Here is a 13,764-nt window from a genome sequence, read left to right as displayed (position 1 = left end):
CATTTTCTTGTCATTGGTAAAATTTCTCATACCATTAAAGAAAAAAAAGTCATTCGATCTTCTTCCTTCATCTTTTTTCCTCCCTGTTCTTAATTTTTAAATTTTTTAGAAATAATTTTTGTTGGGCTTTAATTGAAAGTTTACAAATCAAGTCAGTCTCCCACACAAAAACCCATATACACCTTGCTACATACTCCCAATTACTCTCCCCCTAATGAGATGAACTGCAATCTCCACTCACTCTCTCTTTTTGTGTCCATTTCATCAGCTTCTAACCCCCTCCACCCTCTCATCTCCCCTCCAGGCAGGAGATGCCAACATAATCTCAAGTGTCCACCTGATCCAAGAAGCTCATTCCTCACCAGCATCCCTCTCCAACCCATTGTCCAGTCCAATCCATGTCTGAATGGTTTGGGAATGGTTCCTGTCCTGGGCCAACAGAAGGTCTGAGGGCCATGACCACCAAGGTCCTTCTAGTCTCAGTCAGACCATTAAGTCTGGTCTTATGAGAATTTCAGGTCTGCATCCCACTGCTCTCCTGCTCCCTCAGGGGTTCTCTGTTGCGTTCCCTATCAGGGCAGTCATCCGTTGTATACAGGCACCATCTAGTTCTTCTGGTCTTAGGATGATGTAGACTCTGGTTCATGTGGCCCTTTCTGTCTCTTGGGCTCGTGATTGCCTTGTGTCCTTGGTGTTCTTCATTCTCCTTTGATCCAGGTGGGTTGAGACCAATTGATGCATCTTAGATGGCTGCTTGCTAGCATTTAAGACCCCAGACACCACTCTTCAAAGTGGGATGCAGAATGTTTTCTTAATTTTATTATGCCAGTTGACTTAGATGTCTCCTGAAACCATGGTCCCCAGACCCCTGCCCCTGCTACACCGGTCTTCGAAGCATTCAGTTTATTCAGGCAACTTCTTTGCTTTTGGTTTAGTCCAACTGTGCTGACCTCTCCTGTATTGTGTGCTGTCTTTCCCTTCACCCAAAGTAGTTCTTATCTACTATCTAATTAGTGAATGCCCCTCTCCCAGCCTCCCTCCCTCCCCCATCTCGTGACCACAAAAGAATGTTGTCTTCTAGTTTAAACTGTTTCTCAAGTTCTTAGCATAGTGGTCTTATATAATATTTGTCCTTTTGCAACTGACTAATTTCACTGAGCATAATGCCTTCCAGGTTCCTCCATGTTATGAAATGTTTCACAGATTTATTTTTAAATTTTTAAGCCTTCATGCAAATTCCCCAGTTTGGACCTCTCTTCCCCACCCCCAATCTCATTTCTAGGATAAAGCTCATTAGATATTTAATAGTGATCTAAGTCACTATTAGGGTTGAAGTGACATTTTCTGTTTGTGGTTTTATTTTCTTCGAACCAAGGAAGCCACACTGGGGAGTAGAGAATGCAGTTAAGTGTTAAGTGTGGCCCCTACCCTAGGAGCAGGCTTCTTGATTCTTCCTTGATGTTGTTGTTAGGTGCCATCAAATTGATTCTGATTCCTAGTGACCCAGTATTGATAAACACCAGCAATTTCTTCTGCATATTGGGGGTTCCAAATCCTCATTGCCTATACCTGTAAGGAAATATCCAATGAGTTTTGTTTAAAAAAATAAAAATAATTGATTCATTAGCAGTAATTAGCAGCAAATGTTTATTGAGCTCTCACTGGCTGCTGTGTAAGGGACTGAAGATGCAAAGATATCTATGATGCAATAGTAGAACGAGAGAGCTGTAAACAAAGAAGCAAAATAATTAAGCATCATCAGATCCATGACAGAAGCACAGAGAGGGTCTGTCGGGATCCAAAGGACAGCATTCAATTCAACATTTGGGGAGAGAATATTGGAAGCAATTCTTAGAGGACGAGATGCTTAAATGGAACCTCGAAAGCAAAGTAGATGTTCACCAGGTGGATGAAGTTTTGAAGGGGTATGTAGGGTGGATGGAGGAGCATGACCGTAGTGATTATCTACCATCTGTTGTCTCATGAGCCCAGCATCTCTTTTATTCCTGGAATCATCTAACCTGGAGCTGGGGAAGGAGACATAGATGGCAAGAAAGGTGAGTCTTAAGAGCTGCTCGTGGCCATGTTTCCAGCCACATGAAGATCTGAAAAATAAATTCATATTTAGAAGGTGTAGAGCTAAGGACACGAAAGAGGATGAGAAAGTCTGAAGGAGTTCTGAATCCTGGTTCCATTTTGTTCTGATTTCCACTGGCATCCCTTGTCTTGGCAACAGTTTGGTTTTATGGGCCCTCCAAGTAAGGCCACCCCTGCCCCGCCCCCTTAAGCAAGTTTGAGTTGAATTTCTGTCACTCATAACCACGGAAGTCTGACCAATTGAGGAGCTGAGAACTTGAAGGAGTAAAATATACATACCCCCTTCTGTCCCCCATGTGTCTGTCAGTTTGTCATACTGTGGGGGCTTGCATGTTGCTGTGATGCTGGAAGCTGTGCCACCGGTATTCAAACACCAGCAGGGTGTCCCATGACGGACAAGTTTCAGCAGAGCTTCCAGACTAAGACAGACTAGGAAGAAGGGCCCGGTGGTCTACTTCTGAAAAAAATTAGCCAGTGAAAATCTTATGAATAGCAGCGGAACATTGTCTGATAAAGTGCCAGAAGATGATCCCATCAGGTTGCAAGGCACTCAAAAGATGACTGGGGAAGAGCTACCTCCTCAGAGTAGAGTAGATCTTAATAACATGGATGGAGTCAAGCTTTTGGGACCTTCATTTGCTGATGTGGCACAACTCAAAATGAGAAGAAACAGCCGTAAATATCCACTAATAATTGGAACATAGAATGTACGAAGTATGAATATAGAAAAACTGTAAATCGTCAAAAATGAAGTGGAATGCATAAATATCAATATCCTAGGCATTAGTGAGCTGAAATGGACTGGTATTGTTCATTCTGAATTGGGCAATCATATGGTCTACTATGCTGGGAATGACAACTTGAAGAGGAATGGTGTCACATTTACTGTCAAAAAGAACATTTCAAGATCTATTTTGAAGTACAATGCTGTCAGTGATAGGATAATGTCCATACACCTACAAGGAAGAGCAGTTAATACAACTATTATTCAAATTTATGCATCAACCACTAAGGCCAAAGATGAAGAAATTGAAGATTTTTACCAACTTCTGCAGTCTGAAATTGATCGAACATGCAATCAGGATGCATTGATAATTACTGGTGATTGGAATGCAAAAGTTGGAAACCAAAAAGAAGAATTGGTAGTTGCAAAATATGGCCTTGGTGATAGGAACGATGCTGGAGATTGCGTGATAGAATTTTACAAGACCAATGGCTTCTACACTGCAAATGCCTTCTTTCATCAACATAAATGGCAACTATACACTTGAACCTCGCCAGATGGAATACATGGCAATCAAATCGACTACATCTTTGTAAAGAGATGATGGAAAAGCTCAATATCATCAGTCAGAACAAGGCCAGGGGCTGACTGAGGAACAGGCCATCAACTGCTCATATGTAAGTTCAAGTTGAAACTGAAGAAAATTAGAACAAGTCCACGAGAGCCAAAGTGCGACCTTGAGCATATCCCTCCTGAATTTAGAGACCATCTCAAGAATGGATTTGACACGTCGAACACTAATGACTGAAGACCAGACGAATTGTGGAATGACATCAAGGACATACATCATACATGAAGGACGTAAGAGATCATTAAAAACACAGGAAAGAAAGAAAAAAAGAAAATGAATGTCATAAGAGACTCTGAAACTTGTTCTTGAATATCAAGTAGCTAAAGCAAAAGGAATGATGAAGTAAAAGGGCTGAACATAAGATTTCAAAGGGCAGCTCGAGAAAACAAAGCAAAGTATTATAATGACATGTGCAAAGACCTGGACGTAGAAAACCTAAGGGGAAGAACACACTCGGCATTTCTCAAGCTGAAAGAACTGAAGAAAAAATTCAAGCCTCGAGTTGCAATACAGAAGGATTCTATGGGGGAAATACTAAAGGACACAGGAAGCATCAAAAGAAGATGGAAGGAATACACAGAGTCCCTATACTGAAAAGAATTGGTCAACGTTCAACCATTTCAGGAGGTAGCATATGATCAGGAACCAAAAGTACTGAAGGATGAAGTCCAAGTTGCACTGAAGGCATCAGCAAAAAATAAGGCTCCAGAAGTTGACAGAATGAATACCAACTGAGATGTAGCAACAAATGGATGCAGTGCTGGAAGTTCTCACTTGTCTATGTCAAGAAATTTCAAAGACAGCTATCTGGCCCACTGACTGGAAGAGATCCATATTTGTACCCATTCCAAAGAAAGGTGATCCAACCAAATGTGGAAATTATCAAACAATATCGTTAATATCACACACAAGTAAAATTTTGCTGAATATCATTCAAAAGCGGCTGCAGAAGTACATCAACAAAGAACTGCCAGAAATTCAAGCTGGATTCAGAGGAGGACGTGGAACCAGAGATATCGTTGCTGATGTCAGATAGTTCCTGGCTGAAAGCAGAGAATACCAGAAAGATGTTTACCTGTGTTTTATTGACAATGCAAAGGCATTTGACTGTGTGGGTCATAACAAATTATGGGTAACACTGTGAAGAATGGGAATTCCAGAACACTTAATTGTGCTCATGAGGAACCTGTATGTAGATCAAGAGGCAGCTTCTTCAGCACGAAGTCTGGGATGTATGAGGGAAAAGAAAACCCTAGGGAACTCATCATCAGGTTGTTCCTTGGGACCCTAGGCGCCTCGTGGTTCTGCCTTGTTCTCCCTGCCTTTCAGTCTTCTTATGTTTGTGTTGTATACGTCATTCAAGGTTTTAGTTGTACTTAACAGGAGAAATAGGGAAAAGTACATCTTCATGTAAGTCAAAAAATAAAATATTAAAAATGTTATGTATAATTCATGTTTTTGGAATAGTATAGGGATCTATTTACCACTAGTATGCCACATCCTCATGCCAGAACAGTGTCTGGCACATGGTAGGAGCTTAATAATATTTAGTGAATAGCTAAATTCCACCTTACAGATGAGAAAACTTAGGGAATTAAGTAATTTTCTCTAAGTCACACAGCTGGAAATAGGAAGAACTGGATTTAAACTTGGGCAATCTGACTCCAAAACCCAAGCTCTCAGAAGCATCACCGGGGCACTAGCAAAATTCAAGGCCCATTTTGGTCTTTTAAGGAGCCCTGGTGGTACAGTGATTAAGCACTCAGTTGCTAACCTAAAGGTCGGCAGTTCAAACTCACTAGCCGCTCCTCAAGAGAAAGATGTGGCAGTCTGCTTCCGTAAAGATTTGATTTACAGCCTTGGAAATCCTACAAGGCAGTAGTTCTACTCCATCCTATAGGGTTGCTATGAGTAGGAATTGACTCGACGGCAATGAGTTTGTTGTTTGTTTGTTTTAGTCTCTTAGGACAAAGGATGAGGAGTCTTTATTTGAGACAGTGACAATGCGACAGCATAACATTTTTTAAACTGAACTAACACTGTCCTTGCTTTCTGCAAGCAAATGCCCCATGCTGTCACCTCTTTTCCTTCCATTCACTGCCAAACTTCTTGCCTTGTGTCCCAATTACTCCTTAATTCCTGTGCAAATGGGGTTCCACTCCAATTTCTCTTCTTTAGCTGTTTTTTTGTTGTTGTTCCAAAAGACCAAATTCAGTGGTGTTTTCCCAATTCTTATCCTTTAAAATGTTTCTGTGGTATTTCCTGATGTTGTCCAGAACTTCTCTGTACTCTTGACTTTCCTGATCCTCCACTTCCTTGATTTGCCTTCCACCCCTGATTGCCCTCTGTCTCCTCTTTCTCCTCCCAACCTCCAATGGGTGGAATTCCTCAAGATTCCTCCTTTCTCTTCATTGTCCACAATTTTCTTCTCAGAGAGCTCACCGAAGCTCACAGCCTCAGCAAGCCTGGTGAATACACTCACTCATTCAAACATGCATTCAGTTTTCACTTACTGACCACCTGCTGTCTACCACACACTGCTCCACGGCAGTGAACGAGGTGGCTATTCTCATGGAGTTTATATTCTAGAGGGAGACACAAACAACAACAAAAAATCTGTTAGTTATGAGGCCATTTAACTTCCAACAAAATTAATCTAACTTATAAACTGTGTGTGTATAATCTCAGCTCTCTTACTAGATTCTGAAATTACTGAGGGGAAGACATGTGTTATCTACCCAAAACTACCACTGCCCTCTTGTATTCATTTGTATGATGGTTTGCTTTAAAGAAGTGGTTTCACATAGTTGATAATTTAAAACTTCTGTTGAATTAAAGTATATAAAATATGTATTTTTTCTAAGAACTTTATTTACAAATACCTCGATGCAATTTAAAATGTTCTTGACATTACATAATGAATTTGAAATATGTCCAGCCACATACCAGCTGCACAGTCTGGGGCAAATTACTTAATGTCTCTCTCTACACCTTCATTCCTCATGTCCCCATGAGCTCCCTGACTCATGAACTTTGTACTCAGACAAGGACTCAACTCAAGGTAGACACCCTGAGAGAACTCTGTGTCCTAAGGGGAGGGCCTCCTTTTTTTTTCCTGAGAAGCAAAGCATGTAAGTCAAGGACATGGCTCTGGGGTTATATCTTCCACTTTTGTGGCCCTTAGGAAGTTATTTAACCACACTGTGCCTTAGTTTTCTCATCCATAAAATAGAGTACCTACTTCCTAGAATTGTCGTGAAGATTATGGAAGTTTTTGTTGTTAGGTGCCATGGAGTCGGTTCCAACTCATAGCAACCCTATGTAGAACAGAACGAAACACTGCCCGGTCCTGAGCCATCCTTATAATCGTTGCTATGCTTGAGCTCATTGTTGCAGCCACTGTGTCAGTCCACCTCATTGAGGGTCTTCCTCTTTTCTGCTGACCCTGTACTCTGCCAAGCATGATGTCCTCCAGGCCGTGATCCCTCCTGACAAAACATCCAAAGTATGTAAGACACGGTCTCGCCATCCTTGCCTTTAAAGAGCATTCTGGCTATACTTCTAAGAAAGATTTGTTTGTTCTTTTGGCAATCCATGGTATATTCAATATTCTTCACCAACACCACAATTCCAAGGCATCAATTCTTCTTCGGTCTTCCTTATTCATTGTCCAGCTTTCACGTGCATATGATGTGATTGAAAATACCATGGCTTGGGTCAGGCTCACCTTAGTCTTCAAGGTGACATCTTTGCTCTTCAACACTTTGAAGAGGTCCTTTGCAGCAGATTTACCCAATGCAATGCATCTTTTGTTTTCTTGACTGCCGCTTCCATGGCTGTTGATTGTGGAGCCAAGTAAAACGAAATCCTTGACAACTTCAATCTTTTCTCTGTTTATCATGATGTTGCTCATTGGTCCAGTTGTGAGGACTTTTCTTTATGTTGAGGTGCAATCCACACTGAAGGCTGTGGTCTTTGATCTTCATTAGTAAGTGCTTCAAGTCCTCTTCACTTTCAGCAAGCAAGGTTGTGTCATCTGCATGAAGCAGGTTGTTAATGAGTCTTCCTCCAATCCTGATGCCCCGTTCTTCTTCATATAGTCCAGCTTCTCATATTATTTGCTCAGCATACAGATTGAATAGGTATGGTGAAAGAATACAACCCTGATGCACACCTTTCCTGACTTTAAACCCATCAGTATCCCCTTGTTCTGTCCGAACAGCTGACTCTTGATCTATGTAAAGGTTCTTCATGAGCACAATTAAGTGTTCTGGAATTCCCGTTCTTCACAATGTTATCCATAATTTGTTATGATCCACACAGTTGAATGCCTTTGCATAGTCAATAAAACTGAATAGAAGATTTCAAAGGGCATCTTGAGAAGACAAAGTAATGACATGTGCAAAGAGCTGGAGATGGAAAACCAAAAGGGAAGAACACGCTCAGCATTTCTCAAGCTGAAAGAACTGAAGAAAAAATTCAAGCCTTGAGTTGCAATAGTGAAGGATTCTATGCGGAAAATATTAAACGACGCAGGAAGCATCAAAAGAAGATGGAAGGAATACACAGAGTCATTATACTGAAAAGAATTAGTCAATGTTCAACCATTTCAAGAGGTGGCATATGATCAGGAACTAATGGTACTGAAGGAAGAAGTACAAGCTGCTCTGAAGGTATTGGCAAAAAACAAGGCTCCAGGAATTGATGGAATATCAATTGAGATGTTTCAATAAACAGATGCATCACTGGAGGTGCTCACTCGTCTATGCCAAGAAATATGGAAGACAGCTTCCTGGCCAACTGACTGGAAGAGATCCACATTTATGCCTATTCCCAAGAAAGGTGATCCAACCGAATGTGGAAATTATGGAACAATATCATTAATATCACACGCAAGCAAAATTTTGCTGAAGATCATTCAAAAACGGCTACAGCAGTATATCTACAGGGAACTGCCAGAAATTCAGGCCGGTTTCAGAAGAGGACGTGGAACCAGGGGTATCATTGCTGATGTCAGATGGATCCTGGCTGAAAGCAGAGAGTACCAGAAGGATGTTTACCTGTTTATTATGGAAGTTAATACTTGTAAAGTGCCTAGAACATGCCTGGTACTTTATAATTGCTATGTATGTGTTTGCTATGTCATTCTATTTATTTAATACTTCTGTCACTTTCAGAGAACATCAGGTCACTAGATTTTATCTGCTGGAATCTTACTGACGTTGAAGTTTGAATCTTGGACTTTTACATCTTGAATGCTTTAATGATTTCAGGTTAGATAAATGACTTTAAGAGAGGAAAAAACATTTTTACCCTTTTCGTAGTTCATAGAATGAGCTTCTAGGAAAAAATTTAAAAAGCTAGCTCTGGTTTTCTCTCTGCTTTGGAATACACACACATACACATATACATATACATACTCATATATATGTATACAAAAAACCCATTGCCATTGAGTCAATTCTGACTCATAACGATCATGTAGGACAGAGTAGATCTGCCCCATAGGGTTTCCAAGGAGCAGATGGTGGATTTGAACTGTCAATCTTTTGGTTAGCATCCAAACTCTTAACCACTGTGCCACCAGGGCTCCATATCTATATACATGTATGTATGTATATGTATATGTATATGTATATGTATATGTATATGTATATGTATATGTATATGTATATGTATATGTATATGTATATGTATATGTATATGTATATGTATATGTATATGTATATGTATATGTATATGTATATGTATATGTATATGTATATGTATATGTATATGTATATGTATATGTATATGTATATGTATGTGTACAAAACGCATAAAAATCCATTAATTCAGAAGCTATACTTAAATAGACCAGATGGCAGATAATTAATAAACACTAAAACCGTAATGACACTTATAAGGATTAAAATGTATCAGCAACCAAAACTGGGCAGAGAATTTCTGGTGTCATAATTCACTTCTGTGGCACTTTACAGTGCAATTCAACTGCAATGAAAACCAGAAAAGCCATCTCTCCTTACTTCCCCTTCTCTCCGGTTTGTGGTTTTGAAACATAAACCAAAAAACCCACTGCCATCACAACCCTATAGGACGGAGTAGAACTGCTCCATAGGGTTTCCAAGGCTGTAAATCCTCACGGAAGCAGACTGCCAGATCTTTCTCCCACTGAGCAGCTGGTAGGTTAGGACATCGGACCTTTCCGTTAGTAGCCAGGCACTTTAACCACTGTGCCACCAGGGCATCTCAGAACTGCTACATCAGTACCTATGCCTTGAGACTGAGGTCCTATTAGGAGGTTTTGGGTGGGGAGATGGCTGTGTTGGCAGAGGGTTTGGTGCCAGCCTGGGGGTGGGGGGAGGTAAGGGGGGACTGTTATCCCTTGCATCTACTTCCTTCAAGCCTTCCTTCACTCTACACAGACTGATTTCATCTTAGGGGGAGGGGACTAACAAAAGGTGCTGGTTTTCTACCTCAATGATTTTTAACTCCCCACCCCAGAAGTTAATCTTTGCATTTATCTCAGTACCAGCACAACACCTGTCTCCGTGCTTAATAAAATGTTAGTTTCCTTTCCTTCCGTATCTCTTGCTTTCCCATCTCTTGGCCACCTACTGAGACCTGGGGCCTTCATGTCGGAGTGCCCCACTTTGTAGCCCCCTTAGACCTGCCCAGGGCTGCTCCCCATACCAGAACCCCCACCTCTGTTCCCCACCTGAACCTAACTACCCTTTGTTTCATACCCTAAAAACCTTACTTTTCAAGATTGAGGGTAAGGCATCCTATATACCAACACCCTGACTGATTGAACGGCACCATGTTTGGTTTTTTGGTTTGGTGTCATCAAGTGCTATTGGTGCATCTGTTAGTACTAAACTTGTATTCCTTCTAACAGAGAACTAGATGCCAAACCCAAACAGTCAGTGATGCTGAGATTTATGGGTGCCTTGGCAGTTAGACAAGGAGCCCTCCTGGTGCAGTGGCTAAAGCAGTTGGCTGCTAACTGAAAGGTCAGCGGTTCTAACCCACCAGCTGCTCTGTGGAAGATGGGGCAAGCTTTCTGGCAGTAGGCTTCCATAAAGATTTTACAGCCTTAGAAACCCTATGGGGAAGTTCGACTCTCTCCTATAGGGTTGCTATGAGTCGGAGTCCACTCTATGGCAGCAGGTTTGGTTTTGGTATTTTTTGGCAGTTAGAGAAGGGGAGTAGAATTCGTTGTGCCTTTCAGCTCACAAGTTTCCTATTAGGGCTAAGAAGCCCTGACTAATATTTCCTACTGAAGGGACACCTTTCAAGAGCTCTCCAAGGCAGAGAAGGATGTGTTGCTCTTCTGCAGCAAGGCTGGGCAAAGCAGCCAAACGGGGACAGAGGGCCAAGGTGGCCCCATCCACCCACCTGAGAGACCAAGTGTGTCCACGTGGTGGTGCAACCCGCTGCTTTTTTCAGGGCAGGGCTGGCTGAGAGTCCAAAAGTTATGTATGTCATTGCCATCCCAGCACAAGGGCGACTACACATACTTTCACAGGCAGCAAGAAAGTGGTACATGGCAGCAAGGATAGTGGGTGCTTTGGAGAAAAGAAGGGTCCAGAAAGGTGAAGAAAAGCAGTCCAACCAGGAAGATCTCCAGCACCTGAAAGCCCAGGTTGGACCAGCTGGAGAAGCATGAGCACTCTGCAGGGACCGGCCAGCCACAGCAGGCGAGTGGGCAAGGGCATCATTGCAAGGGCAACTTTGGGGATGGTAGCTAGGTATAGACGTGCTGAGGGCCAGGAGGACACAGCCTAGCCTCGCCAGATCGAGGTGCACACAAGGTCGAGCCACTTTCAACTCCTGGGGGAGGGCGATGCTCTTCTGGACACAGCAGAAAGACGGGGAGACAAGGCTGACTTTCCTTAGAATGCAGGGCGTCAGCGGAGCCTGGTGAGGACAAAGCTTTCTTGAGCCAGGCGGAACTGCTTATCGTTGGGCGGAGGGATGACCGATCGATGCCAGGAGCTGTGGATGTTGGGTTCTCCGCCTGGAAGCGCTGCGAGGGGCCGTCCTCGACGGCCTGGTGCAGGCTTTTGGCCCTTTAGGAGGTCGATGGTGGGTTTCCACCTGTTTTCTCTTCCCAGGGCTGGCAGAAGCCCCTGGAGAAGAAAGATGGTGCCACCAGGTGGCTTTCTGCAGCAAGTGAGGCCGCGGAAACAGCGCCACCTCCCCCTGGCCTCGAGCGCCCCTGAGAGGGGTGCAGGAGGCCCGCTCTCTCTCCTGGAAACGCCTGGGTCCTGTGTGCTTGCCCGGTGAGCAGCGCGCGGAATCTCGCTCAGCCTCGCCGCTGCCTGCGCCTCCTGCGCTCCTTCCCAGGTGTCTTTCTCCGCCTGCCCCTTAAATGTCGCTGGTTCCCCAGGGATCCGTTCTCAGATCCTTCTCACTTCACATACTCTTTCCTGCAGATCTAGTCCATTGCCAGTGGTCTCTTCTGAGACCACTGAGAATCTTTATTATTTAATATTTAAATAAAAATGGATCGGGATCTGATAAGGGCTTCCAATTTATAGGATACACAGAGGACAGACGAACATGTTAAAGCACACTATGGAAGTGCAACTAGAAAATTCAGAGTGTGGGAAACTCTATGGGATGCAACTCAAACAGCAAGTGTCCAAATGGCCAATGTTTTCTGTTTTTTATATATATCATATATAAGTTAAATATATATATATATATTTGACTTCTCTCTCCTCTTATATATTACTGTAATTAAAAAAAAAATTTAATGGGAGGGATAGAGGGAAAGAAGGAGGGAAAGGGTAAATCCTGTAGATTAAAAAAGTTTTAAAGCCAATCAGTCAATCACAATCTATGGTCCTAATTTGAATCCTGATTCAAATTAACTTCTTTTTTTTTTTTTAATTGTGCTTTAAGTGAAAGTTTACAAATCAAGTCAGTCTTTCATACAAAAACTTATATACACCTTGCTATGTACTCTAGCCGCTCTCACCCTAATAAGACAATACAGTTCTCCTCTCCACCCTGTATTCCCCGTGTCCCATTCAACCAGCTCCTGTCCCCCTCTGCCTTCACATCTTCCCTCCAGACAGGAGCTGCCCACATAGTCTCATGTGTCTACTTGAGCCAAGAAGCTTACTTCTTACAGGTATCATTTTCTGTCTTACAGGCCAGTCCAGTCCCTGTTTGAAGAGTTGGCTTCGGGAATGGTTCCAGTCTTGGGCTAACAGAAGATCTGGAGACCATGACCTCCGGGATTCCTCTAGCCTCAGTCAGACCATTAAGTCGGGTCTTTTTACGAGAACTTGTGGTCTGCATCCCATTGTACTCCTGCTCCATCAGGGATTCTCTGTCGTGTTCCCTGACAGGGCAGTTATCAGTTGTAGCTGGGGGCCATCTAGTTCTTCTGGTCTCAGGCTGATGTCTCTGGTTTATGCGGCCCTTTCTGTCTCTCGGGCTCATATTTACCTTGTGTTTTTGGTGTTCTTCATTTCAAATAAACTATTAAAAAATAAAAATCTGAATACTATATTTGATAATATAGGAAATTATTGTTATTTTTTTTAGGTGTTCTAATGGTTTTATAGGAGCCTTGGTGGTACAGGGGTTAAGGGCTCAGCTGCTAACTGAAAGGTCAGCAGTTGGAACCTGCCAGCCACTGTGTGGGGGAAAGATGTAGCAGCCTGTTCTCTTACAGCCTAGGAAACCCTATGTGGCAGTTCTACTCTGTACTATAGGGCTGCCCTGAGTTGGAATCAACTCGACAGCAACAGGGTTCTTCCCTTTGGAGCTGCCATCATCCACTTTCATGCCAGGACTGCTTCAAAGCAGAACGCAACATTACCTAAAAGGATCCCTGGCGAAGTGGTTAAGCATTTAGCTGCTATCCAAAAGGTTGGTGGTTTGAACCCACCCAATTCATGGGAGAAAGAACTGGTGATCTGCTTTCATAACGACTACAGCCTAGAAAACCTGTCGTTTTCTACTCTGTCATATGGGGTCACTACAAGCCAAAAATCAACTCAGTGGCATCTAACAACAACAATGGTTTTGTGGCTTGTGTGTTGCTGTGATGCTGAACAGATTTCAGCAGAGCTTCAAGACTAAGACAGACTAGGAAGAAAGGCCTGACAATCTATTTCCAAAACTCTGCCAATGAAAATCCTATGGAGCACAACTGATCTGTTCCCAACCAGCCATGGGGATGGCAAAGGACCAGGCATCATTTTGTTCCATTGTGCGTGAGGTCTCATGAGTCAGGGGCTGACTCCAGGGGAGCTAACAACAACAACAACAACAATGGTTTTAGGCTTATGTT

At 42.7% G+C, this 13,764-nt stretch overlaps 1 protein-coding gene across 2 annotated transcripts in view; it reads left to right on the top strand.

The window, feature by feature from the left end:
* The window catches only part of NDUFAF6 (NADH:ubiquinone oxidoreductase complex assembly factor 6), a 63,437-nt gene extending 50,528 nt beyond the window's left edge, over positions 1 to 12,909 (top strand). Inside the window, exon 9 of one of the 2 annotated variants that reach the window (XM_049853980.1) lies at positions 12,616 to 12,909. In XM_049853980.1, coding sequence (XP_049709937.1) covers positions 12,616 to 12,636 — 21 coding nt within the window. In that variant the 3' untranslated portion in view covers positions 12,637 to 12,909. Of the gene's footprint in view, positions 1 to 10,980; positions 11,218 to 12,615 lie in introns of those variants that run through there. The other variant, XM_049853976.1, reaches the window with a different exon arrangement.
* Positions 12,910 to 13,764: the final 855 nt, after the last annotated feature.

Source organism: Elephas maximus, chromosome 15 (genome assembly GCF_024166365.1).
Source record: "Elephas maximus indicus isolate mEleMax1 chromosome 15, mEleMax1 primary haplotype, whole genome shotgun sequence".
NCBI classification, from domain to species: Eukaryota; Metazoa; Chordata; class Mammalia; order Proboscidea; family Elephantidae; genus Elephas; species Elephas maximus.
Note: the sequence above shows the minus strand (reverse complement) of the source record. Positions and strands in the feature narration are given on the sequence as shown.